Source organism: Anser brachyrhynchus (assembly GCF_964034855.1).
Source record: "Anser brachyrhynchus genome assembly, chromosome: 1".
Taxonomy (NCBI): Eukaryota; Metazoa; Chordata; class Aves; order Anseriformes; family Anatidae; genus Anser; species Anser brachyrhynchus.
Window position 1 is genome coordinate 179,615,629 of NC_137694.1, and position 25,759 is coordinate 179,641,387.

Below are 25,759 nucleotides of genomic sequence, written 5' to 3' on the forward strand. Positions count from 1 at the left end.
TCATGCTCACCTTGAATTGCGTGCACATGGAGACAAGTTGGTCTGGGAGACCTGCTATTTATAATGTTATACAGCAGGGATGATTGGCACAATGCTATGGTAGGATCAGTGTATGCTGTGCTACTATGTGCTTCTTGTGTCATACACAACTGTTGAGGTGCTCAGTGGAGCAACTTTCTTTAATGCTTGACAATTCCAATATGCTAGGCTTTCAGCAGTTAAAGGAGGTGCTGTGTTACGGAAATTAGTACTTCAGTCTTCAAAGACTATCGCTCATACTCACTATCCCAAGCGCACGTTGCCTTCCTGTACTGCAGTGACAATGGCATACACTTAGAATATGCAATATTTTACAATAGTGTGCAAAGGCGTACACTTAAAAAGAAAATAGCAATTTACCCTAAAACAGCCTGTTGTTTGGGAGGTGGTAACATGAGTCCCATGGTCTGACACCTTAATTTTGGAGTTCTAATTTATATCAAATCTACAACAAAAGATCACAGTCTCTGTATACTCTGTATGCTGACAGTGAAAATTACATGCGCAGAATTGGTATGACTCCAGCAGATGATGCTACTGAGAGATTTGATTCATGAGTGCATCAAGCAGTTCAAAATGGATTGTGTGAGGGCCTGGACTCATGGACAGAGTTGTCCATACCACCCTTGTCCTTCCATTGCCACTTTTGCTGAAGGAACAGCTCAGATATTTTAAGTACCAGCAACAGCTTTCAATTTGCACTCATTTTTGGTTTTGTTAATGCATTGTGCCGTTCAGCTATAAGCATCTGTGCAACAGAATTGGTTCTGCAGTGGCAGTCTTTAATAGATGGTTGGATTGAAGATGTGAAAATAAACATTAGCTATCCCCATTTGAAATATCCTACTACACACTTAAAAATAAATAAAATTTACATGTTATGAGGGAGGTGCTTCTGTGAAGTGGGGCCAGTGTTGTCAGTGTATTTTGAAGAACTGTAGTTATTACTAGAAAAAATACTTCTACTTTAGTAGAATATCATTGCAAAGATGTGCTTTTGGAGATTGCCTATTCACTTGGTTTTCTTGAGGTTGCCACAAAATGCTAAATTTCTGCATCATCAATTCATAAATATGTTGTAGAGGTAATTTGCATTTCAAAGTGAATTTGTCTGTAATATTTAGTCCATGGTTAAAAGTGAAGAGAAACTGTAGGTGAATAACTAAAAAAAGTCTGTTTTAAGCATGGCAGACAGAAGGCTGTAATGAAAAAGTAGCTTCATCCTCCATAATGAAACTTGTGGTTTTGTGTTTTTTCCTCTAACAAGGTATTCCGTTTTCCACTGCAACTTTGAAATGTATAAACAAAACATGGCTTTAAACATGAGCATCATGGAATTTTTACCTATGGCTCACATTTCTAAAATGGCATCAATTTCATTTCCATGATTTATGGAGCCTTTTAGAATAACCATTTAAAGCACTGCTATGTGAGTGAGACGTTTGGAAGTGAATGCTTTATATGCACAGAGCATTTACTAGGAAAATGTTTCAGTACAATAGTAAGTGTATATACAAAATCATTTGATATAGATGTCTTGTCCTTTTCTCTGGTATAGCACATTTAATGTCAAATTACTAGGCTCTTTGTTTTATGCTAAAAGCAGTTTTATTTTTTTCTTTTTGCCTGTTGCTTTAGTTTCTGCAGTTTATTAAAAAAAGATTATCAGTACAGTGGCCAATTTTCAAGTTTTCTAAAACATTAGGTCTCTAATCTCATAAGCCTGCTATGTAGTGTGGAATCTTATTAAATTTTCTTCTGTCAGGCTTTTGGTTTTTAAACAACAAATATATTTGGCTACTTCAAGTACATATATAATGTTGATATCTGAGTACCTGAGTAAAACATGTACAGTCGGCACAGCATGTGTGTTCTGTCAAGGAAAAAGCTCTAGTTTCTCGTTGGCATGCTTGAGAAGCAAAAATTTGTGTTTAGGAGTGCTACTGCATAATTATGAGTTCTGCTGTTCATAGAAAGTTACTGTTCATGGTGAATGTAGTTGTGGCTTTTGACAGAATGGTTCTGCTGGAAACTAATAACCCTATGTATGTGCAAATCCTGGGATGTAGCAACTTTCACATTCTGTAAATTGCTGTCCGGATGGATCACAACTAACTGTGAACAGCCTTATTTGTTACTATTCCTCACAAGAGATTTTGAAATGCTAACACCCACTGTCCCCACAACAATCATTCTCTTCATACTGGAGCAATATTCAGAAATACTCTTTGGTTCCCCATACATGTTGATTTCTATATCCATGAGATAAAAGTCCGAAGAGTGAAGATCTTCAATTAGTCAACATCAAGGTTTGCATCGATTGTGTTGCAGGTGCGTTGATTCCATTGAAGGTCGACATTAGTGCACATGTGCCCTTTTTCTGGGTAACTTTAAACATGGAGACTGTGAGGAAATACTGGATGAGAGAAAATGCTTGTCTGGAAGAAACATCAGAAACAACAGTCTCAAAAAATAAAAGTGTAAGACACTCTACAAAGGAAGGTAGGCTGTCTCCAGTGAAGACCTTTCTCTACAACCCTTGCAAGACAGATGGCATTTTCCCTCCTTGATATAAAAAGCTACAGGAATTTAAAGCAAATTAAAACCGTTTTCAAAGTTAGATGCCCTCTGTGATTTAATGGTGGTTTATTTAACGAAGTGAAAATTGTTTCATCTTAAAATGTAGAGAGATTTAAAGTGGTACTAACAACTCTGCAAGATCAGCCATGGGGTACAGTCTTTTATGTATGCTGACTCTGTCAGTTTAGTTTAGAGAAATTAGCGTCTCTGAGTTAAAACTCTAGGAGAGGAAATCTGGTAACTGGACTTGCTCAGGATCTGGTTAACATCTGATATGTTCATAGCAAAAGACAGCGTTTCTGCTATATAAGTATATGTTAAATAAGAACATGTTAGAGTAAGTGGAGGAAGGAGAAAAATAACCTGTTTCAGGTACTGGTAGGATAGAACACTTCCACTCAGTAGCAAGCATGAGTGTAGTGCCAAATGTGCTGGTGTTTGACAATTTGGGTCCCAGAGTTGATACCTTATCTAAGAATTGACAAGTGTAGCAGCTGATAGATATATCAACTACTCTGTCACTGAGTTTCTTTTAGTCAGAGTGATCTACATTGCGAATAACTGCCCCAAATACCTGCTTAAAGGTCCACAAGAAGTACACACAACATCTTTGCTCACAGTTGCTGCTGCTGGTGCTCTGCTCTTATGAAATTGTTTGCTCTTCTGTTTGTGGAGTCCCCAAACTTGTCCAAAAGCTTTCAAAAACCAGTTGCTGATGAATTGAGTTGTGCACTGGCTATACTGACATTTTAAAGCACTGGTTTGTTCTAAGGTTATATTTCTGAGTGTCTTAAAATTTTCAGTGCAAACTTGTAATGCTGTTGTTTGTTAAATTCCATTATCTAAGCAGTTTTGTCATTATAATTCAAAGAATATTAGTAAAATTAGGAAGTCAAGTGCAACATGGACTGAAGAAAACTAATTTTCTGAATGTTTTCATATAGTGTGGTATCATCCAGATCTTCTGGCAGTTTTCTCACATGCTGTAGCTTATCTCACATCTCCCAAGTTGTTAATCTTCACACAGCGCAATAAAGAGGGGAAGTATTATTCCCATTTTGCACATCTAAAACAGTAAAATGTCAGGGCTAACTTTTGCAGGCATGGATCCAGGAGTTAAGGTTCCAGAGATGTTTATCTACAGAAGCGTTCATTGATCTCAATTGATGTGAAATGCTTGGCACATTAGAAAATCTGGTTCTAGGCAATATGAAAATGCACATAAATACCTGTTTTGTGCATGCCAGTACCTTCATACAACGTTATCCCACCTGGTGGGATATTATTCACTCCCTGGTGTACATTAAATGAGGCAAATGCTTTTCAGGAGGAATGCGCAACTAAATACATCATGGTACTTGATAGCTGTGTTTCTGTCACTTTAGATCAACTCCTTGATACCTTACAACCTGTTGCCTCTGGTGTAATTCAGACAAGTAGCTACTGTTAGGGCAATAACTCTGAGCCAACCAGTCATCTCTGGCTTATGGTGTTGGTTTTTATTCCTTACTGCTCTCATTATATCAAGAAAATATGGCAGTCATTTTAACTTACTAGATATTTGTGGTTTGTTCTTAATGTAGATTAATTTGGAGCGAGGTGGAGTAAATTAAAAAGATGGTTAAACTTCAGCTCTGTAGTCTTCCATATGAAGTGCAAAGCTTTCCAGTTTATGGTTGTATAACTGTATGAGTCTGTTTTATAAGTTTCTTTCACATCTGTAACTGTATGTCTGGGGAAAAATAATATTCTGTTTATAGTATACTTTTCCTTTTGGACTAATTCCTAGATGAAGCATGTCTAATACATTTAAGTAATGTGGGTTTTTAGGAACTCTGTTCAGTACTTGGAAATAGCCGATGAATGGACAGGCCTCTCTAAATTACATGTAGATTTCAGTATTGGACTGGCATGTTACATTTGTGTAGCTTTGGAAAATGATGGAATAAATCATAGAATCATAAAATGGTTTGGGTTGGAAGGGACCTCAAAGATCTAGTTCCAACCACCCTGCATAAGCAGTGAAAATGCAATGAAAGATCAGTATTTGGAAGCATAGAATCAGAAAAAAACCTCAAGAATCAACATTTTAATAGCCTTTTGTGCAGTCCCTGAGTTTCTGTTTTAATTTTGTGAGTCTGTATGTGTGTTGTACATTTTACAGCTTGACCACTGTGGAGGAATCTTTTCTTGGGATAGTAATCCTGTTCTGACTGTGGTATTACTGTCCTGCTGAACTCTGGGTTCCTGCAATGAAGTTTTCTATATTGTGTAACTTACTGACAGCTTTATCAATTGCTAAATGTGGTTGCTTTCAATTTGAGAAAAATGATAGACTGTGCAGAGAGCTGATACCAAAATCAGTCAAATTAGTTAATGTTCAAGATAGTACAGCTAAAAATGTATGTTCATAATTTGAAGTGTTCTGTAGATTTAGTATAGGCAGTATATTTGTTGAAGCTATTGCCAATCTACATTTTCTTGGAAGTTGCCTTCAGTTTTCGAGGCAAGAAAAACTGTTTAGTATACTGATAATAGCTAGATCTGTGGTTAGATCTGGTTTCCTACAGGAAAGCTGGGGAGAGAATCTTTGTCAGGGATTGTAGGAATAGGACAAGGGGGGGATGGTTTTAAACTAAAAGAGGAGAGATTTAGATTAGATGTTAGGAGGAAATTCTTCCCTCAGAGGGTGGTGAGGCACTGGCACAGGTTGCCCAGAGAAGCTGTGGCTGCCCCATCCCTGGAGGTGTTCAAGGCCAGGCTGGACGGGGCTTTGGGCAACCTGGTCTGGTGGGAGGTGTCCCTGCCCATGGCAGGGGGGTGGGACTGGGGGATCTTTAAGATCCCTTCTAACCCAAACCATTCTATAATTTAATATTTAATTTCTTACATTTTAAGCACTTAAAATTTATGGCTCACTGTTGTATTCATAGTCATATTACTGCATTTTTCTTTAACGTGAGACTGACGGATCTTGTACTTCTAGCAGTTGTTCCGCAGCTCCAAAGGAGCTTGTGCAGTTGTATTTGCAATGTGTAAACATACACATGCTAGACCTTTGCAAAGCAGCAGTAAATTCTTCCATGAGTAGTGTTCTTCCTCTGACTTGTTTGCCATTCTGCTTGAGTAGTGTGCTCTCTACAAAGCTGGTGTACCGAGCAGCTTTCCTGTAGCTTAGAGTTCTCTCCTGCAGGGCTAACTCTTAAGTGCAAAACCTGTTGCATATGGTGTAGTGTTTCCAGTGCAGGCCTTCAAGACTAGATAAGAAAAAAAAGCTGGTTAATGCTCTTAGATGACTAGAAATGTTGTGTGATTCAGTCAAAATTGCAAAGCAATTGCAATGTTTATGGAGTACTAATTATACTATAAATCTTCCAATTTATTTTGCTTGTAAGTGGCATGCCCTATAAAAGAAATAATGCTGTTTCAGCAGAGCAGGTGTGCAAAATGCACGTGGACCACCATGTTACAAGTTACACTTTTATCTAAATGAGCTTTAGTTTGTAATTGTCAGTGGAGGAAACTTTCTTCTGTAACTTTTGTCTTCAAATCAACTGTATTTACAGTGGTGGTATTGATACTAGAAAAAAGTAGCTCTTGTTTTTTTTGGTTTTGTTTTTTTTTGTTTCAGGACTAGCTGATACCAGTGCTAGCTGCAGTGGACGGCAAGAGAAGTCTTTGCTTATGCAACAAGCTAACAGTTTTTTCAGAAGCTGTGCAGAATAGGATTTGTGGGTATCAAGCCATGTGTGCAAACATTATTCTCAAACATACTGCATTTGTAGCTGCTTAGGAAGATATCATGCAGTGTCCCAGCCATGATACCCATTATAAGGCACAGCTCCAACCCTAATCCGGGGCAAATAGGAGCTCTCACTATGCTTTATTTTTAGCAAACTTGAAATTCTCCATGTATCTGACACTCTACTGGGTATGTTTTATATTTGGAAGTGATTATAAGTTACTAACGGAGGATTTTGGTTGTAAGGAACTAAGAAAAATCTAAAAGCTAATAAAGCTCTTCTCTCTATATATTTTTTTCCATGAAAATATCAAAAAAAAAAGTTCGTAAACTTTCTTACAGTGTAGATCAGCTCTAAACAAATATGGAAGACTGCTTCTCTACCACTTACAAAATAAGTAACTGATTTCTTACATGGACAGGGAACAAGGAACATTTAATTTTCCAGGGCTTCAGGGTGTGTTGTTTCTTCTGTTTTGTTTTGACTTTGCTTGCTTTGTTGTCTTTGTTGCTTTAAAAGGAGTACTGCAGAGTTAATGCTGTGTGGCTGGCTAGTCCTAATAAACTGGTGAAATACTCGAGTATGGTGTCTGCTTATCCACCCCACGGTGAGAAATGCTTAAGTATGACACTTCGGGATTCACTTTCTAGAAAGGTAAACAATGAATTTTTATAGAAGCTGGGTCACGATGCCCATTTGCAAGCTGACTGGAAAGGTGTATGCACAGTTTACGTGATGATGGCTGGAGAGTAGGTGGGTTTCCATTTAAAGCAGCACGCAAGGTTTCGTGCAGCTGATGTCAAGGAAGATTAAGAAGCAGATCTGAATGAAAACTTTTTTTTTTTCCTTGTGTGCATGAACATACACTTTTAACAATGCTTTCCCTAGGGAAGCAGAAGGGAGTATTGATGGCTTGGCTGATTCAGTTTACACAATCAAGATACATTTACATTTAAACTGCTGTTAGTTTAAAACCAACGTTTTTGTTGGGTTTTATACAAAACAGTAAAGCTGTTTACAGAAACAAACTTTGAGTTAGTATAGGTCCAAGATAAATACAAAAATTAAAGAGATTTGCGGTAAATAGTACAATAGATTTGTGTTAAGACTGGTTTTCCTGGTTTTTACTTTCATGGCATGAAGTGGTGAAATAATTTTTAATTTATTGTGATTCTTATTGCCTTCAAATGTTAATCATGCGCTAAAATGTAACGTATGGAGGTCCTACATGTGAGAGGCCGAAAAGCCTTTTATAATTGGAGTAATTTCTTTAAATACCCTCTGCTTATGGACTTATTCTGTGGTTCATACCTCATTTGGTAGGGTAGATCTGTATCAGTCTTATAAGAAAGTGTGGAACAGAAACTTTCCAAGTGAGAGTGTAAAGAAGTTTGTTGTAAGCTAGTATATAGGCGCCTTGATAAAAGAAATTGGAAATCCTTGTTTATTTGCATACCCTGTGCCTTTCTTTTTAGAATGATAAACCTGGAGTGTCAAAATTTTTTATAATATTTTCTTCTAAAGAAATAAAACCAACCAGTGTGAGCTGTGCTGAGGAGGTTTTTTGGTTCTGTGAACTATGAGCTTATAAATGTTGCCATCCTTGATACTCTTTTAGTTAAATGTAAAGTATAAAGCCATAGGAAATGGAATTTCTTATTCAGGTGGCTACCTAAAAACACCTTCCTGTGTGGATATGCCGGAAGAGCCTGAACTCAGACCTTTTGTACAGTGCAAGTGTGCCAGCTGGCTCGTGTCTGGCGTGCTCTGTTCTTCACTGCCTCAATGAAAAGCACATCTCAGTTCATGCCAGTCACTTCTTGGCTATGGATGAAGATTCTTCTTGTCTTTGTTAGCCTTCAGTAAAACCCTTTCTCTGGTGTGTAGCTGCCTTTTTTTTCTCTTCCTGGTTTGGTTAATTGAATTTGTGAGCTTTTTTTCTTTTAGAGTTGGTTGGTAGCTTCTTTATTTGAAACTTCCTTCCCCTCAGTGTGTCCATCCAGAAAGGTATGTTCAGAGTCCCTTGGATTGAAATACATTGCTCACGCAACAGGGCTGCGCTAGGTACATTAGATCATCAGAGGTATGCCTCTGTTACCTTGAAATATTTCTGTTCTTAAATATTTGGGGGGCCTGAATGTTCAGATCTAAGTCTCTGCATTTGTAGAGATGGGACTCCACGTTGCAAACTTAACTCCTGGGCAGAGCCCTTACTGTCTCTGGACCCAGGAGCCTTCAGAGCTCTTTCTGACAAAGGTTCTGTTTAGAATGCTATGGATAGCATAGCATCTCTAAAGATAGAAACCAATCTTTATAGTGTTCCCCATCACTGTTTTGTTCAGCTCCCCTGCTTTCAGCTCTTAGTTTTGTGTGCATGTGTGAATAATTACCACCATCTCAAAGATGGACTGACAATGGAGATAGCTCAAGAAAGGGGTGGTTTAGTACTGGTTTTATTTGTGGGCTACCACAAGGCCTGTTCAAAGTGTCGTCATCAAAAGCATTCTGCAGAAACATGGGCCAGCAGCTGGTTTCTGCTTTTCTGTCTTAACGTCTTTGGTACTAAGTTCTGAAATATTTTTCAGGGTCTGCTGGCATATTGTGAACGCTTTCGTGTCTCTCCCTTAGATAACATCTCGCTGTAGTGAAGACTACAAGCTTTGATGTAGTACTCCTACAGACTGTTTTTATTGTTTCTCCATTTCCCGCAAGGAATTTAGAGTATTGGTTTCAGGGTACATACTGGATACTTGTTTCTGTCTTGTGGAAGATGATGCTAATAATTTGGCCACATGTTCTTTGTCTATTAATGTCAACATGGTTTTCCTCTGGGCCATGGAAAATGCCTTGCCAGGGCTATGGCTGTAAGGAGAGTTTGCTGTTTGGTCTCTAGGTATCCCATCTTTTCTAGGTGGTGAGGTCTGTTTTGAAATCTTGCACTATAGTAGTTTCCCTTGGGTACTCTGTGGTTAAACAAGTTGCAAATGGTTTCTAGATGCTTCTGAAGAGTGCTACTATTTTTCAGTTTCTCACATAGATACCAGGATTCATACCAAGTCTAGTGGACACCTCTTCATCTCTGCTGAAAAAGTGGTGTGACAAACTCAACCACGCTCCATTCTCCTGAATAGGAAATATTATTCTTACTCAGAAAACTTTTAAAGTACTACTAGTGCTGGTAATGGGAAATCCCTTCAAAATTCACCTGTACTTAGAGGTGAAAACAAGGGATTTTCTTTACTCACCTTCGAGGCATACTTTTGCTATTAAGATCGAATTTTGACATCTGTAGGAGTTGTTTTGTTGAATAAGTAGCTATCTGATTCAAGAGAAGTTTGCTCTGTTGATAGCCAAGTACTGTGGAGGTTCAGGATCAGTTTCTGTTACTTGCAGGGCCACTATTGTCACCATGTTACCTGCAAGAAACAAGTTTTCTTCAGGAAATAGAAAATGTTGTGGAGACCTTTTGTATTAAGATGAAAGGTTGTTCAGTTCCAAGTTTCCAGGACAGATAACAGAGTCTTTCTTTAATAGAACATGAACACACGCTCTTTCTTCCTTGTATGCATCCTCTCACCTTAAAAGCAAATGCAGGATGCAGAAATACTGCCTTTGCAGGTTGAAGCAGTGTCCTCCCCCTGCAGATCTTCAAAACCAGCTGAGAAAAGCAACCTTCCCAGTGGGGAAGACCACCCATGTTGAGGTTTTGAGTCATAAGACAATGCCACTGGTTGATACGTGAGCCAAATTGTGAGGTTCCGGAATTAAGAACATCTGTCTTTGGAAACAGCCGAGTTCATTTCAGGCATAGAAGACCATTCTGTGGATGATGAACAATTCCACAGCTGGGCATTCAACGCGTGTCTACCTTCTCTTTTCCCTCTTTCGCAGGCCATCCTGCAGTAGACATATTTTTGCTAAAGCAGAAATGCCTTATCAGTATTGGGGAACTTTCTATGAAATTAATCCCATATTTTAAGGGGGAGAGAAGTTTGGCAGCAACCCATCCCCTTCCTCAGGAGGGGCTGCAGTTGACTTAAATTGTCAACTGTGTAACAACTGCATCTATAATGAAGGAAAGTGGCTTTGGAACTATGACGCTTGTGCAGGAATACAGTTAGTGTTTGACCTCTCAGGCTGCTAACTATTTGAAAAATGCTCAGCAATACCAAGATGGTTCTGATTCCTGGATGTTACAAATCTTTTTCTTGCAACCAAAGTTTTATTGTACTACTTCTGGGTTGGGCGTCTCAGATGCATGCTTGTTTGTGTAGGCAAGGAATGAGAAGCACACACACCTCTAGTTCTTTCTTTCCACTCTTAAGTACTGATACAAGATGGATTTGGAACAGAGGATGATTTCATCTCTTATAGTGTAATATGAGCTTCAGATGCTTCGGTTTGATTTTTTTTTAGAAGTTTTAGCATAATGTTTATGAAGAATGATGTTTTGCTTAGAAATAGTGAAATACTAACGCCTTTAAGATGACAATGGTGGCTCTAGCATAACGATAATTGATAGTAAATCCAAGAGACGTGTTTTACTACTTAATTTGCTGTTAATATGGACGTACAAATTGTGCTTCGTATTTCTAGACAATTTGTTTCATGAAGTGGCACATGAACGAGAAATTGTTACCCTAAATTGCTAGCGAGAGACTGAAGTAAAACAGCATAAGCATAAAAAGGAAGAAAAGGATTCTGTGAGTGGGTCATGAAAAGCAAAGATAATTTCTATTCTTGTCAAGAATATCTGCAATGTTCTAATTACCTGTTTTGCATTTTTGTAGTTGTTACTTTTACTGACTGCTTGTAGTATTTTCCAAATGTATTGTTCAAGCTAGTTTTCCGAATGACAATTCCAGCATACTTTCTTGGACTGGAGAAACCAAAACTCCTAGCAGAGTTCTCAGTTTGGAAGAACAACATCTTTTAAGTCATGGTGCAGGTTGGTGTTGTCAGTCGCCTCAGTGTTAGAGGGGTTTGGTTTCACTTTTGCTGAAAACCGATTGAAGGCCCTTGTGCTAGCACCAGAGGATTTCTCACTCGCTCACTGCCCTAGGTCCTGCCCACAGACAGTTTCCCCCGATAATGGAGCTAGCAAGTGGGCATCCCTACTCTGGGTCGAAGCTGCTGGCACTAACCCAAAACAGAGCCCAGGCGTGTGTGCCTTGGGAGGTGGTGGCGCTCTTCTTTTTGGTGGAAACATGGTCCTTGTGCAGTTGTGAAGCTGTACTCCCAGTGTCCTTGCAGTAGTGGAAAACTTGATGCTTAGAGCTCGGCAGTCTGGGTTCTCTTTTATGGAAAAGAAGGGATCTTCTCCCTCTTCTCCCTTTACACACAGTTCACCTGCAATCTAGCAAAGCTGGCTCATCTAAGAGGAGTTTGAGTTTATTAACAGCCAAATGAGCCTAAGTCTGGGAAAACTTTGAAGCTGTAGTGAAAAATATCAGGGAAATAACACTTTCTGTTGCATGTATACTGCCAGCCTGCTACCTGAACCAGATGCTTGCTTCAGCATTTAAATTCATTTTAGAGAAAGCAATCTTCAAAGATTTTCTGAGGGTGCTGAAGGTTTCTTTAAGCAAATAGATGTCTGAGACCAGAGGACGATTTAATGCATTTATTTGCCTTTGTTCATTTGTGACTTCCTAGCATTCCTTTATCGTTTTGTAATTATTTGAAGTCCAGTAATGTTTTATGACATTTGATGAGATTTTTGCTACTAGAAATTTTCTCATGAGATTTGCCCAGAGCTTTTCAAAATGTGCGTATCTGTTTATACATTTTATTACATTTTTGAGGCATTTACACTGGCTGCATATGACTTGAGTGTGTCACCTTCTCTGCTCTTTGAAACAAACACTTGCCATTTCTTACCAATTGCACTGACTTAGTAGTACCCTTCAAATTGAAAACTTTTGTTTTTCTAGAACTGTATTGGGTTTACGTGGCAAGGTTTTGGTAGCTGGGGGCTGCAGGGGTGGCCTCTGTGAGCAGAGCCCAGCAGCTGCCCCATGTCAGATCAGAGCCAGCTCCAGCCAGCTCACCCACCGCTGGCCAGAGCTGAGCCAGGGAGCAATGTTGGTTGGGCCTCTGGGAGAGCAGATTGAAGAAAGGGGGGGGGGAAAAACCTGCTGTGCAACAGCAGCTAGGAGAGAGAGGAGTGAGAAGCAGCCCTGCAGCCCCCAGGTCAGTGCAGCAGGAGGGCAGGAGGTGCCCCAGGCACACAGCAGCAGTTCCCCTGCGGCCTGTGGAGAGGCCCCTGGTGGAGCAGGCTGTCCCCCTGCAGCCCGTGGGTCCCACACGGAGCAGATCTCCACGCTGCAGCCCGTGGAGGAGCCCCCGGTGGAGCAGGTGGATGTGGCCTGGAGGAGGTTTTTATAAACTACAGGTTTTACCTGATTGGTTAACATAGCTATTATTCTGTTATGCTTACAGTCGGATGATCCCATTTTTCAGGTCCATTTAGCATTTTGGGTATATATACATGGGTCATGTTTCTCTCTAGTACTATTTTTGTTTTCGTAAGAGGCTGATTGTTTGTTAGATACGGCAGGCACATTTACAATGTAACTACAAAAACAGGTTGAAAGTTTCATAAAATGCTTTAAGAAATACTTTATGACACTTGCAAGACATGAACCTGATATTGGAATAGTTCATTGTCATGAAAAGCACATGTACTAACATTTGTATATATTGTAAATGTCAAACTTCAGTAGCATAAGTCCAGAACTGGACGAGTGAATTTTGAGTCTTCACCCATAGAGGGGGCAATGATACAGTTGACAAGTCATGAATTCAGAAAGTGTTAGCCTTAATCAATGTATAGATTGTATATAAAAGGATGTACTCTGTGTTCTAGTCAGCAATGCCTTCTTAATAACAAAATAAGTAAGTAAATTATTTAGTAGTAGAAAACAAAGTGTCTCCTCTATCTTCATTGTCTTCATCATGCCCAGTCTTTCCCAAAGCAACTTGTTTCAGTTGTCTCAATTTGGATACTTGAAAACTAATGCCTTAATTAAAAAAAAAATTAAAAATATAAGTTGTGAAGGATAGTAATCAAATATACTTGATTACTTTCCGCTGTAAGCTGCTGAAGATTACACCTGCATCCTGTAGTATCACCAGTTATAACTGATGATCAAAGGTAGCCTTGGAAAGGCGAAGTAAGCCATGTGATGATACCTACAATATTTTTCCAATTAATTATTTTAGTATAGCTTCTCAAACTTTGCCCAAGTAATTTTCACGTTGTTAATTTATTTATCCACAACAGTTAAACAAAATATAAGTTGATGTTTTTGTATGCAGGTTTCTACAATCCAAGAACTTGTTACTGGTTATGAAGCCTCTTTGAAAACGTGTGACCTTTTTGGTCCATGTGGTAAGTTTCTATGGATTTGTATCAATTATGGTGTAATTACTAATACTATTTGTGGCAGTTATGAAGAACTGTCGAACTTTTTTTTGCAAGAAAATAGTTGCAGTAACTTTAAATAAATGAAAGGATTATAGAAAATACTTGATGAGTTTTTGTGCTTTGTTTTTTGTGTTTATTTTTCAAGTGCAGTGTTCAGTCTTACTGGTTACTGTAGCTCTTTCTGTTTTGTTCCAGAAAATGGAGAGAAAGAGCCCCCAACGACGCTACTTTGGGTTCGGTATTTCCTGGCACAGCACTTTGACAAACTTGGCCAATGTTCTTTGGCCTTGGATTACATCAATGCTGCAATTGCAAGCACTCCAACATTAATAGAACTGTTCTATTTAAAAGCAAAAATTTACAAGGTAAAAAGTGAACTTGTACATGTGGAGAACATAGATCAAAAACAAAAAGCTCCGTGAAACTGTTGTGAATGTGTGGCTAGTATTGCAGTTTTTAATATTAATGGGTATTGATTTTCATACGTTTTTGTGCACTGTTCTGTCAGTAAGAAAATCAAAACCCTTTTATTCTGTTTATTTTTTTGAAGCAAGTCACAACTTAAAGCAAATTGTTCTAAAAAAAAATACAGTGTGAAGGGTGAGGGGAGCCAAACAATAATAGTTTTTTTATTTCTGAGGGAGAAATACCTGTAATTATAGATTTTAAGAGTTGGTCAAAATCAAGTTTATACTGAAAGTTGATTTGATTTCTCCTTAACTACTTTCTCCCTAACAGCATGTAGGTAACCTGAAGGAAGCTGCAAAATGGATGGATGAAGCACAATCTTTGGATACTGCAGACAGATTTATCAATTCTAAATGTGCTAAATACATGCTGCGAGCAAATATGGTGAAAGATGCAGAGGAGATGTGTTCTAAATTCACACGGGTAATTCACACGGGTATTGCTATAATGAAGAGAGGTTTTGTTAGCCTCTTGCTTTTCAAGTTTCATTGTTTCTTAAACAATTTGTGACCCAAATCAGAAATTTATCTTTAAATTGTCCATTTTTAAGATAATGCTCAAAATAACTTACACTTGGTGATAAATAACTATGTAAATACTAAAAATTTACCTTGTAAATACTGAAAAAACAGTCGGTCCAAGATACTTGTCCAAAGATACTTGTAGTTTTGTAGTGACATACTTCTGAGTACCTCTCTGAAAATGCATCTGATAGATAACTTGTTTGCAAAACCTGCCATTTGTCAGTAATGTCATCTGAGCTAATTGCACAGGAATACGCAAGCTACTATATTACTATGATTTAGCATCATCATAAGGGTAACTTGGACTTAAGCATTTCATTCCTTTAAGCTAGTACTGCAGACAAAAAATTTATAAAGCCAGTCCCATCCCTAAAAGGCGTGGTAAGCACTATAAATTATCTTTTTAATATTGGTCTAGAGTATTGAAATTGTTAAGAATAAATCCTATGGTTCTTTTTTCTTGAAAAGGTATGACATCTGAATCCAACTTCCTTTTATTTTAGATTAACTACTTCTAAAATAAATAAAAATATTATTCATTATATGTGATAAAGCAGTAAGTATATGGCCGGAATTTTGTAGGTGCTGTGTATATAAGTATAAGTTAATTTTAAAGATATCTTGAGACACTAACCTTTTTCAGATAATTATTTTTAAAAAATCATTTAAACTCATCCTTTTATATCTTGGGAAGTATTACGGTATTACAAGTAGTACTATCAGTTGCTGTGAGGTTATATCAATTTATATGGCATTCCAAGTAGTTTCCTACTGACAGGATGAAACTAGTAGCCATATTTGAAAAAAGCTGGGAAACTATAATAGCAAAAAGTGATAATGACACTTATTTCAGGAAGGGACTTCTGCTATGGAAAACCTAAATGAGATGCAGTGTATGTGGTTCCAGACTGAATGTGCTGCAGCTTATCAAAGGCTAGGGAAGTATGGTGATGCCTTGAAAAAATGTCACGAAGTAGAAAGGGTAAGTACGTACAAACAGTCAACTTCTCTCTTGAAGTTTCTTATACACTAATGAAAGATATTCGCTGATGTAAACAGCGTGACTTTCTTTGCATAGAAAGCTTCTAATTCTTTTTAAATGGATTAATTCTTGAAGATTTTTTGTAATAGCTAGAGATGACATTTGTTATCTATTATGTGCAAAACTGTTGTTATTTGAAGTGAAAAGGATTCAATATAATATTTCATGTCTTATCTACAGCTATTTCTACATTACCTTTATGATGACTTTGGTGAATTGTTTTTAATAAAAGCAATCACATTTCAGTTGGCTTTTAAAGAGTGCCTAAATCTTTGAATAATATCATTGTTTTTCGCGAACAAAATGAGATTTTCGTGCGTGTGTTTTTCCTACTGACAGGTACTCTTGAACAATCAGTATGGGAAGAACAGCTATATGCTTGCTGAATATTGCCTGTAAATAATATCAGTTATAAGTTATCTCCATTTATTTAAAAAAGGGTAAATCAAGCAAATGCCTAAGACTTTTTTTTTCCTCCTTGAAGCATTTTTTTGAGATAACAGATGATCAATTTGACTTCCACACATACTGCATGAGAAAGATGACTCTTCGTGCCTATGTAGACCTTTTGAGATTAGAAGATGTGCTCAGGAAACATGCCTTCTACTTCAAGGCTGCTCGATCAGCAATTGAAATCTACTTGAAGCTTCATGATAATCCTCTTACCAATGAAAGCAAAGAACAAGAAGTGAATTCAGGTATCTAGACCATAATGGAGGCTCATGTGTATGACAAGTAAAAGTTTTTAAGCTAAGTAATCTATGTACTATAGAATTAATGATTTGTGACATACATACATTCTGTTTCTGTTTATAATTTGATCGGTAACTGAAAAGAGATCATAGATAACATACTATAGGTTTCCCTCTCTGTTCTTCCTGCATCATACTTTAAAACCAGTATGTGAATGAAGCTAGTTACAGTTGGAGTACTTGAGGAGGAGCTGTATTTCAGAATCGTAAGAGGAAAAATCAAATTGAATTCAGCCATTTCTCCATTTAAACAAATTAAGATGTTGGTTTTTTTCTTAAGAAAATAGTTGCTTCTCCTTTGGTGGAATCACAGCTACTGTCAGCGCTTCAGTGACTGTTGACAAAAGGATGAAATTAATACCTGGCTTTTTGCAAAGGGAAAGATATTTGACATGGAGGAAAAAAGTTGAACTAAACCAAAAATGCCACTTCATGTTGCTAATACCATCTTACCTTTTATTGAGGTGAATGAGGTTTCCCCCCATCTGTTTTATGATGCACATACGAAAAGGGGCACGTTTCACAGCATAGTTCAGCTTGCATCCTTTTTCTCTCCAATTTTATTTTGTTCCTGTATGTAATGTAAAACAGGTGTGTGACAGAGGACCTTGACAGAAATATGTAACAGAAATTAAAGTGAGGAAGACTAAGTCATGTAGCTCATTAGTCTGCTGTTAATGTGAGTTCAGTAGGCGTATCTGCAGGGCAAGACAGCATCGCACGAATGGGGGGGAAAGAACATTTGTTTTTCCTTGCTTCCCAGTCTCAACTCTGGCTGTAGAGCCCTGGTAGAGGTTGTGATAGCCACAAAAAAAAAGATGTGTTAGTCCCTCAGAAGCTTGTTTTTCTGTTTTTTGACACTTTATTTGCACAAATCCTGTTTTCTGTGGAACATGACTGAAGACCAGGTGGAAATATATATTCCCAGCTAAAGCAGGAAAGAAAAAAAGAGGAGCGAATGGGGCAGGCTGGAGGCTTCTCACTTCCATAAGGACCTGGAGAAAACCATGTTTTTTGTGTATTCTGCTTTTCACGCAACTGTTAAGTTTTCTTGGCTTATCTAAAAGTTAATGCAGTCTACAAATCTGAACACAGCCAGCAGAATGAAGTCTCATAAGATGGTATTGTTAATACATACTGGAATATTTTACCTCCCAACCCCAAACAATACCAGTTTTTGCTTGCATCCATTTAACTTGGCATTTGTAGAAAATCAAGGATATTATCATGACCGTACGTGGGTCAGACACGTCAATGAACGATAATAGGCTTGTTTTAAGTTGGAGTATAAATCGGTCAGGATGTTTCTAGTATTAGAAGGTGAGCTGCAGTCAACACATAGGCTTAGTATTACCCTTGAAAATCCATTTTTCTAAGGCAAAATCTGTCACATGGATTTAACAACTTCATGTAGTTAATATTTCAAGTAGCTGAGGTTTCTGTAACAGCTATGAAAGAGTAAATATGCAAGAACGAGTGTTGTGCTGTAATCCAGTAGTAAAAATGGACTTTTATCGCTATATACAGTGATAATATTTTGGCAAGAGCTGGTATTTCTGGAAGTTACTGTAAAAGTACATCACTTCGGCATGGTTGGAAGAGCATAGTGGAGTGCCTCAGTGTTGTTTGAGACAAACAGGTTTTCTAGTTAAAAAGTTAAAATAAGTTACCTGTTACTTAATCTATAGAAAATCTCTCAGCCAAAGAATTGAAGAAAATGCTTAGCAAGCAGAGAAGAGCACAGAAGAAAGCAAAACTTGAAGAGGAAAGAAAACATGCAGAAAGAGAGCGACAACAAAAGAATCAAAAGAAAAAGCGAGATGAAGAGGAGGAAGAAACTAGTGGACCCAGGGAAGAACTAGTTCCTGAAAAACTGGAAAGGGTTAGCATGGTCTCTACGTTAAATTCATGTCATTGTCATAAAAATCTCATAATATGGGATTATTATGAGGTTCTTCTAAAATAATCCATCAGTTTATATAAAACCATTTTTGCATGCAAAGATACCTTTTTTGTAGTCTACCTCTACTCATGCTGAAGAGAAGTCATATTTTTTTACTCTAATAATTTGAAGTTCTGTATTAATATTCCTAATTTATTTAAATTTTGGTTGTTCCAATGGTAGGCCATCTTTCATTAGGATAGATGCTGAACAATAAAGATGGTTCTTGCCCAAAGTACTGTGTTGATCTTCATACAGTGAATAGAGAAAAATTAACAGAAATACAATTGCTGTCCACAAAATATAAAGACAGAGATAGTATTTCTCTAAGCACAAAGAACTTCCTCTTATCAGAGTAACTTCAGAAGTTGTCTAAAGTGATCATATTTACTTTTTAAATGCTAACTTACAACATGACTATGCTACATGAGCAGTGCCATGGTTAGCAGTGATGTTGCCTTTGTCAATATGAAATCATGAGAACACACTTTTAAACCTTACAGTTCAAATAACAATGTTACAGTTCAGTTTAATTCAGATAGCTATCTACAGTTCACCGTTGCCCTCTGATAATTTAAATGCTGTGAATAACAATTATTAGTGGGTTTTATCAGATGTTTATTTCAAGTTTTAACTTCGTGTGTTTATTAACAGGTAGAAAATCCATTAGAAGAAGCCATTAAGTTCCTAATACCACTTAAGAATCTTATTGGAGATAATATAGACACACATTTATTAGCATTTGAAATATACTTTAGAAAAGGTAAAGTATGCTTTAGTTTTATTTTTGCTTTACAAACTTTTAATTCTTCACTGTGGCCTATGTTACTTGTAGTCAAAAATTGTCTGAAATATCTATTCAATTGACTAAAGCAGGAGCTTACTTGATATCAAGAAATCATAGGACAAATACAATTTTTGTTCAGCCACTCATTAAAAATAAAGCGAAGAGCAGAATAAGCTTTAGCATACACTAATTAATGCTGTAGAAAAATATTTATAGTGTGATTGATAATTACCTAGGGTAACACAAATTCAGACAGTGAAATTATTTATGCCTTTCTGTCAGTTTGAGCTACAGGCATTCCTATATTCTGAAGTAATTTGGGTGTGAAAAGTAAATCTCCTTTTGAATTCTCTGTAGGCCTTGATGTTTCTAACGTTTGTACTGGATTTGCTACATAAAACAAATTAGAAAGAGTTCTGTATCAAATATTTTTGTATTCCTAATCTCAATGTTTTTGTTTTTCTCTTCCCACAGGAAAATTTCTGTTAATGTTACAGTCTGTCAAAAGAGCTTTTGCTATCAACAGTAATAACCCATGGCTACATGAGTGCTTGATTAAATTCTCTAAAGCTGGTATGTGTGTAGGAAGTACGTATGTATGCATGTATAAGGATACAGGAAGTAATGTGGACAAATATATGTTTTTGTAATGTTTAAATATACTCCTGAAACACAAACTTTAATAAAGACAAAAAAGTGGTTTGTTTCTTCTAGGTAATACCTAGGAAAGCACAGGTTGTGCTATGTAAGGCAGCATGTATGTATTACGTACTCCTTCCTCCATTAATCCAGTAGGTGGACCCTGTAAGTCTGTTTTAAGAAAAAAAAAAAAGTGGCAAGTATGGGAAAAAGATTCTGACCAAAGCCAAGTATGCATTATGAACTTGTGTTAGGCAGCAGCAAATAGACATGGCAGAGAGCCCTTATGAATGATTCATCTAGAAATGTATCTGTAATGCTTTTATAGAGCTGAAAATGAATTTGAATAAATGTTTCTGCATTTTAAGTGCAACTAAGTTGACTTTTAAAAGTTTGTTAATAAATGATGTTAAAAAAAAAAAGCTTAAAGAGTAGAAACTGAACAAAGACACAAGAGCTTTTAATGAGTTACATGTATATCCTGTTTGCTCTGAAGAAGTACTACCAAATCCAGTGCTTTATTTTGTCATATGAATCTGTTTTTCAGCTTAAATATGAAGTCTTAAATTTCTTAGGCTGATAGCAGAAATTATGCATAAGATAGTGTTAAAAGGAGCTGATTGTGTATTTCTTGTTGGCTTCATTCCCAATTAGGTAGTTTAAATTAAAATAACTGCAAAAAACATATTCTGCTAGTCAATGTGTATGTGTTTGCAAAATGAACATTTTTCAAAATATAATCAGAATCTGACAGATTTATTTTGTGAATACTAAAGCTTGTGCTTACTTGTAATACTGTTGAACTAGAATTTTTCTGTGCACAAATTTGCAAAGAAAAAAAAACAAAGAGGAATTTTAACAGTGATGTTTGTTTTCACATTGTTCTCTGCAGTTATTTAAAAGCTGTCTTTTTTTTCCATCTTACCCTTTCTCTTTCCAGTATCTGACCATAGTAACCTCCCAGAAATTGTGAGCAAGGTCCTAACTCAAGAAATGCAGAAAATCTTTGTTAATAAAAATTTGGAAAGTTTTAATGAAGAGTTTCTCAAACACAATGCTACCTCCATTCAGCACCAACTGTCAGGTTTGTTTAACTTCTTAATGTTTTTGAAAATAAGTTGATTTCAGTGAGTCAAATCAAGAATATCTTTCTGCATTAAACGTAAATTGGAATGAGACAGAAACCCACTGTATGTTTTCTTTTTTCCTCTGCCTTCTTTGACCATTTAAAACAAACCAAAAAAAAAAACACACCAACTCATTCACTTTATTAGACGTATGATGAACCTGCTCCTTACCTCTAGGAAGTGTAGTTAAACTACCAAACCACCGTAGGTATTCAAGTGTGGAAGCACTGTCATCCCTCCTGTTTCAGCTTCTCGTGTTGAAATAAACATTATTGTTTTATATTTTCTAATTATCCCATGTAATAATAATCAATCCTATACATTAGAAACAGTGTTTCTTCCCCTCCGGTTTCTAATTAGCTGGGATGTATCTCACACATTCTCACAGCTTTGTCAAGTAGCAACAGCATGAATAAAAATACAATGACAGCCTCGTTCCTTTTGTTTTTCTGCTCTGTAGGCAACAATGAAAATGTGCACATATATCACTTTCATACTATTTGCGTAGAAAAAGTATGAGTAGCTGCTGGAGCGAAGTGGAAGGAGGTTGAAATTTAAATTTTTCACTTCTCCTGAGTCCAGAAAGTTGTGGAATAAAAATCAATCAGGCACTTAAAGTACTTAGAGCAGTACTAATCTCACTTAGTAAAAATCTCACTGTAAGAATTAGCCAGGCTCTGTCAGGAATCCCTAGAGAAAGTTAGCTCCAGAGGATTGGTCATCTTGCTCAAAGGAAGGTTAGGCAGGTTACCCCAAACTTGGAGCATATTAAAAGAGCCCTGATACAAGACAGTGTCTTGAAAGAAATACTTGCACCCCTTCCTTTCCTGTGAGCAGGTTCAAGATTTGGGAAGTCAAGTTACAGGTATTTCAGCAGGTGTTTGCTACAGGTTCTCACAGATGTGTTCTTGTGCTCTTGTTACCTTATTAGGCATCTAACTGGATATTTTCCAGGTTCTGCTTTCTTATCCTCCATTATTATGGGAATACAGTCACTTTGTCCTAGTAATTGTACAAGCTAAGACTGTAACACCCATGAATTTGGCTTCTTGTCTGTAGTATTTGACAAGAAGGCAAACTAGATCATTGGTGGTGGTGGCAACCATGTTAGAGAGATGTCAGGGACCCCTTTGAAGAAGGTGAGTCTATAGATATTTAGTAGAGGTGAGGGACTCAATAGTGTGAAAGCCCCTTTATATCCTTAGAGTCCATTGATCACTGCGATTCAACAGTGTATCAGTTTACAGGCAGCAGCAACAAATGTGGGACTAGGATTTAAAGTGAACTCTGGAATGAAATAGCATGTCCTTGGTAGCTTTAGGACTTTGTGTCAATCTTCTGTTTATGCTGAAAAAAGTTTAAAATGGTTGATTCATCTACTGCATAACTTAAAACTTCTTAAACTGGCATCTCTAATCCACGTTTGAAAATACAGAGTTCCAAAGTCTGAGTTTCCAAATGAGTTTTCTTAGCTTAAAGTAGTTTCTAGTAAAAATATCATAGACAGAATTTTAAAAGCTTTTCAACTCCTAAACCATAACATAACCTCCCTGACTTGAAACAAATGTAACCAGGTTAAATTTAATGTTTCTTGACAGTGTTAACTCAAACCCAAATATATTTGCTCTGGTAACTTCTGAAATGTTCTGGATAAAGAAAGCTGTTAAGAACTATGAAACTTCTTTTAATTAGGAAAGCATATTTAATGGTTGGGAAATAAGTCGAAAAAGAAGAGGCAATACACTTAGAATGTGGGTTTTTAACTTTTCTATTAAAGTGATTTTTTTAAGACTTTTGTTCCTTGTAGTAGATTAGATGTGAGGTATGTCTGTACTCTGTATTTTGAGAAAGAAAAGTCTGTGGAATGCCCACATGTTCATCAAACTAAGATTTTATATTATGCCGATAACGAGCAACATGGTATCTTGCAGAGATGCGCAGACCGGTTCTGTTAAACTGTTTGCAGTCCAATAAACTGCATGGTTACATTAATACAGCGTGCTTCTCACCAAGGTTATCTAGCCCAAGCAAAGTACTAAACATGTGTTATGCTTTTCTTATACCTAACCTGGGGTGAGTGAAATAGCTAAGCAGCTCTGCTTGGGATTACTCTCTGCCATACAAACATGGATATTTTTATGGTGTTCTTCTGGAATGTGTTCCAAAATTGTTCAGTAACTGGATTGTTCTGTTAATTCACTTATCTCCAGTACTTTTTCAAAAAGTACTAAATCATTCAAAAAGTATTAAATCAAAACATCTCTGAGAAAACATCTCTTACTCACTGCTGTGTTTATAGTATGGGTTTCATTTAGCCTGCTGATTTGAAGAACTTAGTCATGATCATTAATGCATTTCATTTCTGCAGAAGCAATCTGTGTTGCTCAGTCCCTATGTTCCTAATGAACTTCAAAATAGCTTTAGTTTCATTGGTTTTAAGTTATTTATAATGGAGGAAAATATAGCTTAAAATTAAAAAAACCATAATTCACATTAAATTTTTTGGATCCTGTGTGTCTGCCTGTGCAGTATTGCATTTAGGAATATTATCTAAATGTGTTTTTTTCTTGTGCTAAGGTGCAAAGATGATGTATTTCCTGGACAAATCAAGACAAGAAAAAGCTATTGCTGTGGCTACTAGGTTGGATAAAAACATGAGAGACAAAAATGTGAAGGTAAAAGATACAGTACTTAGAGACAAAAATATATGGGATCTTAAATAATGTATACTTAGCATGTATGTTATCCTACAGTTTTATATTTCATGATAAATGTTTTAAAAAAATGTTGTTTTTAAACTTGTTTCGAAGTAATTGTATTTGAATACCAACAGAGCACCTGTTTGTTCAGAGTAGTATTGTTAACAGCACATCCTTTGATAGTAATAAAACATCTGTAAATCACACTTACTAACTGTTAATTTTCTTTCTGTAGACGTTAACAAAGGTTTTCGAGGCACTGCTTGATGGCAGTTTCGGAAGCTGCCACACTCAATGTGAAGAATATCAAGCAGCATGTCATAAACTGTTCCCTTTTACATCTGCCTTTATGCCTGCCACAAATGAGGATGATAGCAGCATTGCATCTGTGAATCATACAGCCATTAACCATGATTTACTCTCTAATGAAATATGAAGTAGCGTGTGCAAGCCCATGTGTGTGTCTATCTACCTACACACACACACACAAAACTCTGACTGTCATTACATGCTGGCTGGTTATGGATCAGGGTTACTTTTCCAGGTTGTATTTTAATATCTTTAACAGGTATAAAATGAAATATTTGGATAGTTAAATGAAATGGATTATACTATTAGTTATTTTTTTCTCCCAACAAAAACTGCCAATATTTATGTAAACATTATCCTTAATCACCATTTTTCATGTTTATACTTGTACAGTTTTAAGTCTTTTAATAATCCGTCAGCCTTCCCTCACAAAAAATTATGGATGTTGAAGACTGCTTTCACATAAGTGTCATTACATATGCATATAAATGTGATCATATCTTGTTAATAAATTCTTTTGAGCATTTTTAGCAGATTAAGACAGAAGTGCTGCTTGAATTACCCTCTTTATCTTTTACTGTTGTTCTTCGGGTTTTTCTTTTTTTTTTTTTTAAATTATCTTTGGTCATCTTGATTTCTTTTGAAGCACAGTGAACATTGGCGGTTTGCATGTTTTTGTAAGGTGTGTGTCTTATGGAACCAGTGTTGATGGATTTGAAGATTAGGTTTGTGTAAAAACTAAGGGTTTTTCTTGAAAACTGTGTTCTATCTACCTTGTGTTCCATAAATATTGTTTTCTTAAGTTTATGGTCGGTTTAATGTTTTATGTTCCAGTATTCTCAAGCAGTTCCCTGAAAATACAATGAATCTGATACTGTTGTCTGTCCTTTGTTCCATTTTGCTCTTCTTTCTCTCTTCTGGTTTCTCTCCCAATCTGTTCACTTACTATCACTTAAGTTTAAAAAAAAAATGCTGCTCCAAATTTGGGCAAATGCATAAGGTACAGGAATGGAGGATATAGTTCTTCTCTACATCATTAAATTCACTGCTAAGTTTACTGTGTTACCTCCATTAAAAGTCTTAGTTGTGGACTTATGGCCAATACTCCAGTACTTCTCATGCCTAAATACTATTGCTTTAGGAGCTGCAAAGCAAATAGTATCCGAGGATTGTGTTTTATATTTTAAAACTATTTAAGGGAGCACAAAGAGGAAGACTACAAATCACAATGAACCTTTTTCTTACTCTGTATTCTGGTGCGTTAACTATTAAATATACAACACATGAAAATGGAAGTTTGACTCTAATATACCTATTTAAAGCATAATGCTGGACAAAATGGCTACATATGACAGCTTTACATTCTATAAGAACTGCTATCAAAACATAACTATACTGTGGCTTGTACAGAAAATTCGTTTTCTGGAAAACTGTAATGGAATCATTCAATCGGTTTTGTTTTTATTTCACCGCAATGTAAATAATTTCAGTAATATTAACTAGCCCCTCTAAGGCAAATATAAGTTCATGAAGAGGGGATTTTATTAAGACAAATAAACTGTTCTAATTAAAATTCTCCTTTGTGTGTCATCTGTTTAGACTCAAAATTGTTGAATGGAAAACTCACTGTAAAATATTGCCAACATATGTTATGCTGTAATAAATTATTTTGTACACAC

The 25,759-nt window shown here is 36.6% G+C and overlaps 1 protein-coding gene across 5 annotated transcripts in view; it reads left to right on the top strand.

Annotated features, from left to right (window-relative positions):
* NAA16 (N-alpha-acetyltransferase 16, NatA auxiliary subunit) overlaps nt 1–25,759 on the top strand; it is a 65,212-nt gene extending 39,453 nt beyond the window's left edge. For 3 of the 5 annotated variants that reach the window (XM_080587674.1, XM_080587676.1, XM_080587677.1), the window contains 11 exons: nt 13,683–13,755; nt 13,987–14,156; nt 14,530–14,682; nt 15,637–15,765; nt 16,310–16,523; nt 18,266–18,459; nt 19,174–19,282; nt 19,781–19,894; nt 20,886–21,029; nt 23,650–23,747; nt 24,007–25,759. In XM_080587674.1, coding sequence (XP_080443800.1) covers nt 13,683–13,755; nt 13,987–14,156; nt 14,530–14,682; nt 15,637–15,765; nt 16,310–16,523; nt 18,266–18,459; nt 19,174–19,282; nt 19,781–19,894; nt 20,886–21,029; nt 23,650–23,747; nt 24,007–24,207 — 1,599 coding nt within the window. In that variant the 3' untranslated portion in view covers nt 24,208–25,759. Of the gene's footprint in view, nt 1–2,370; nt 2,542–13,682; nt 13,756–13,986; nt 14,157–14,529; nt 14,683–15,636; nt 15,766–16,309; nt 16,524–18,265; nt 18,460–19,173; nt 19,283–19,780; nt 19,895–20,885; nt 21,030–23,649; nt 23,748–24,006 lie in introns of those variants that run through there. The other 2 variants (XM_080587675.1, XR_013949479.1) reach the window with 2 other exon arrangements.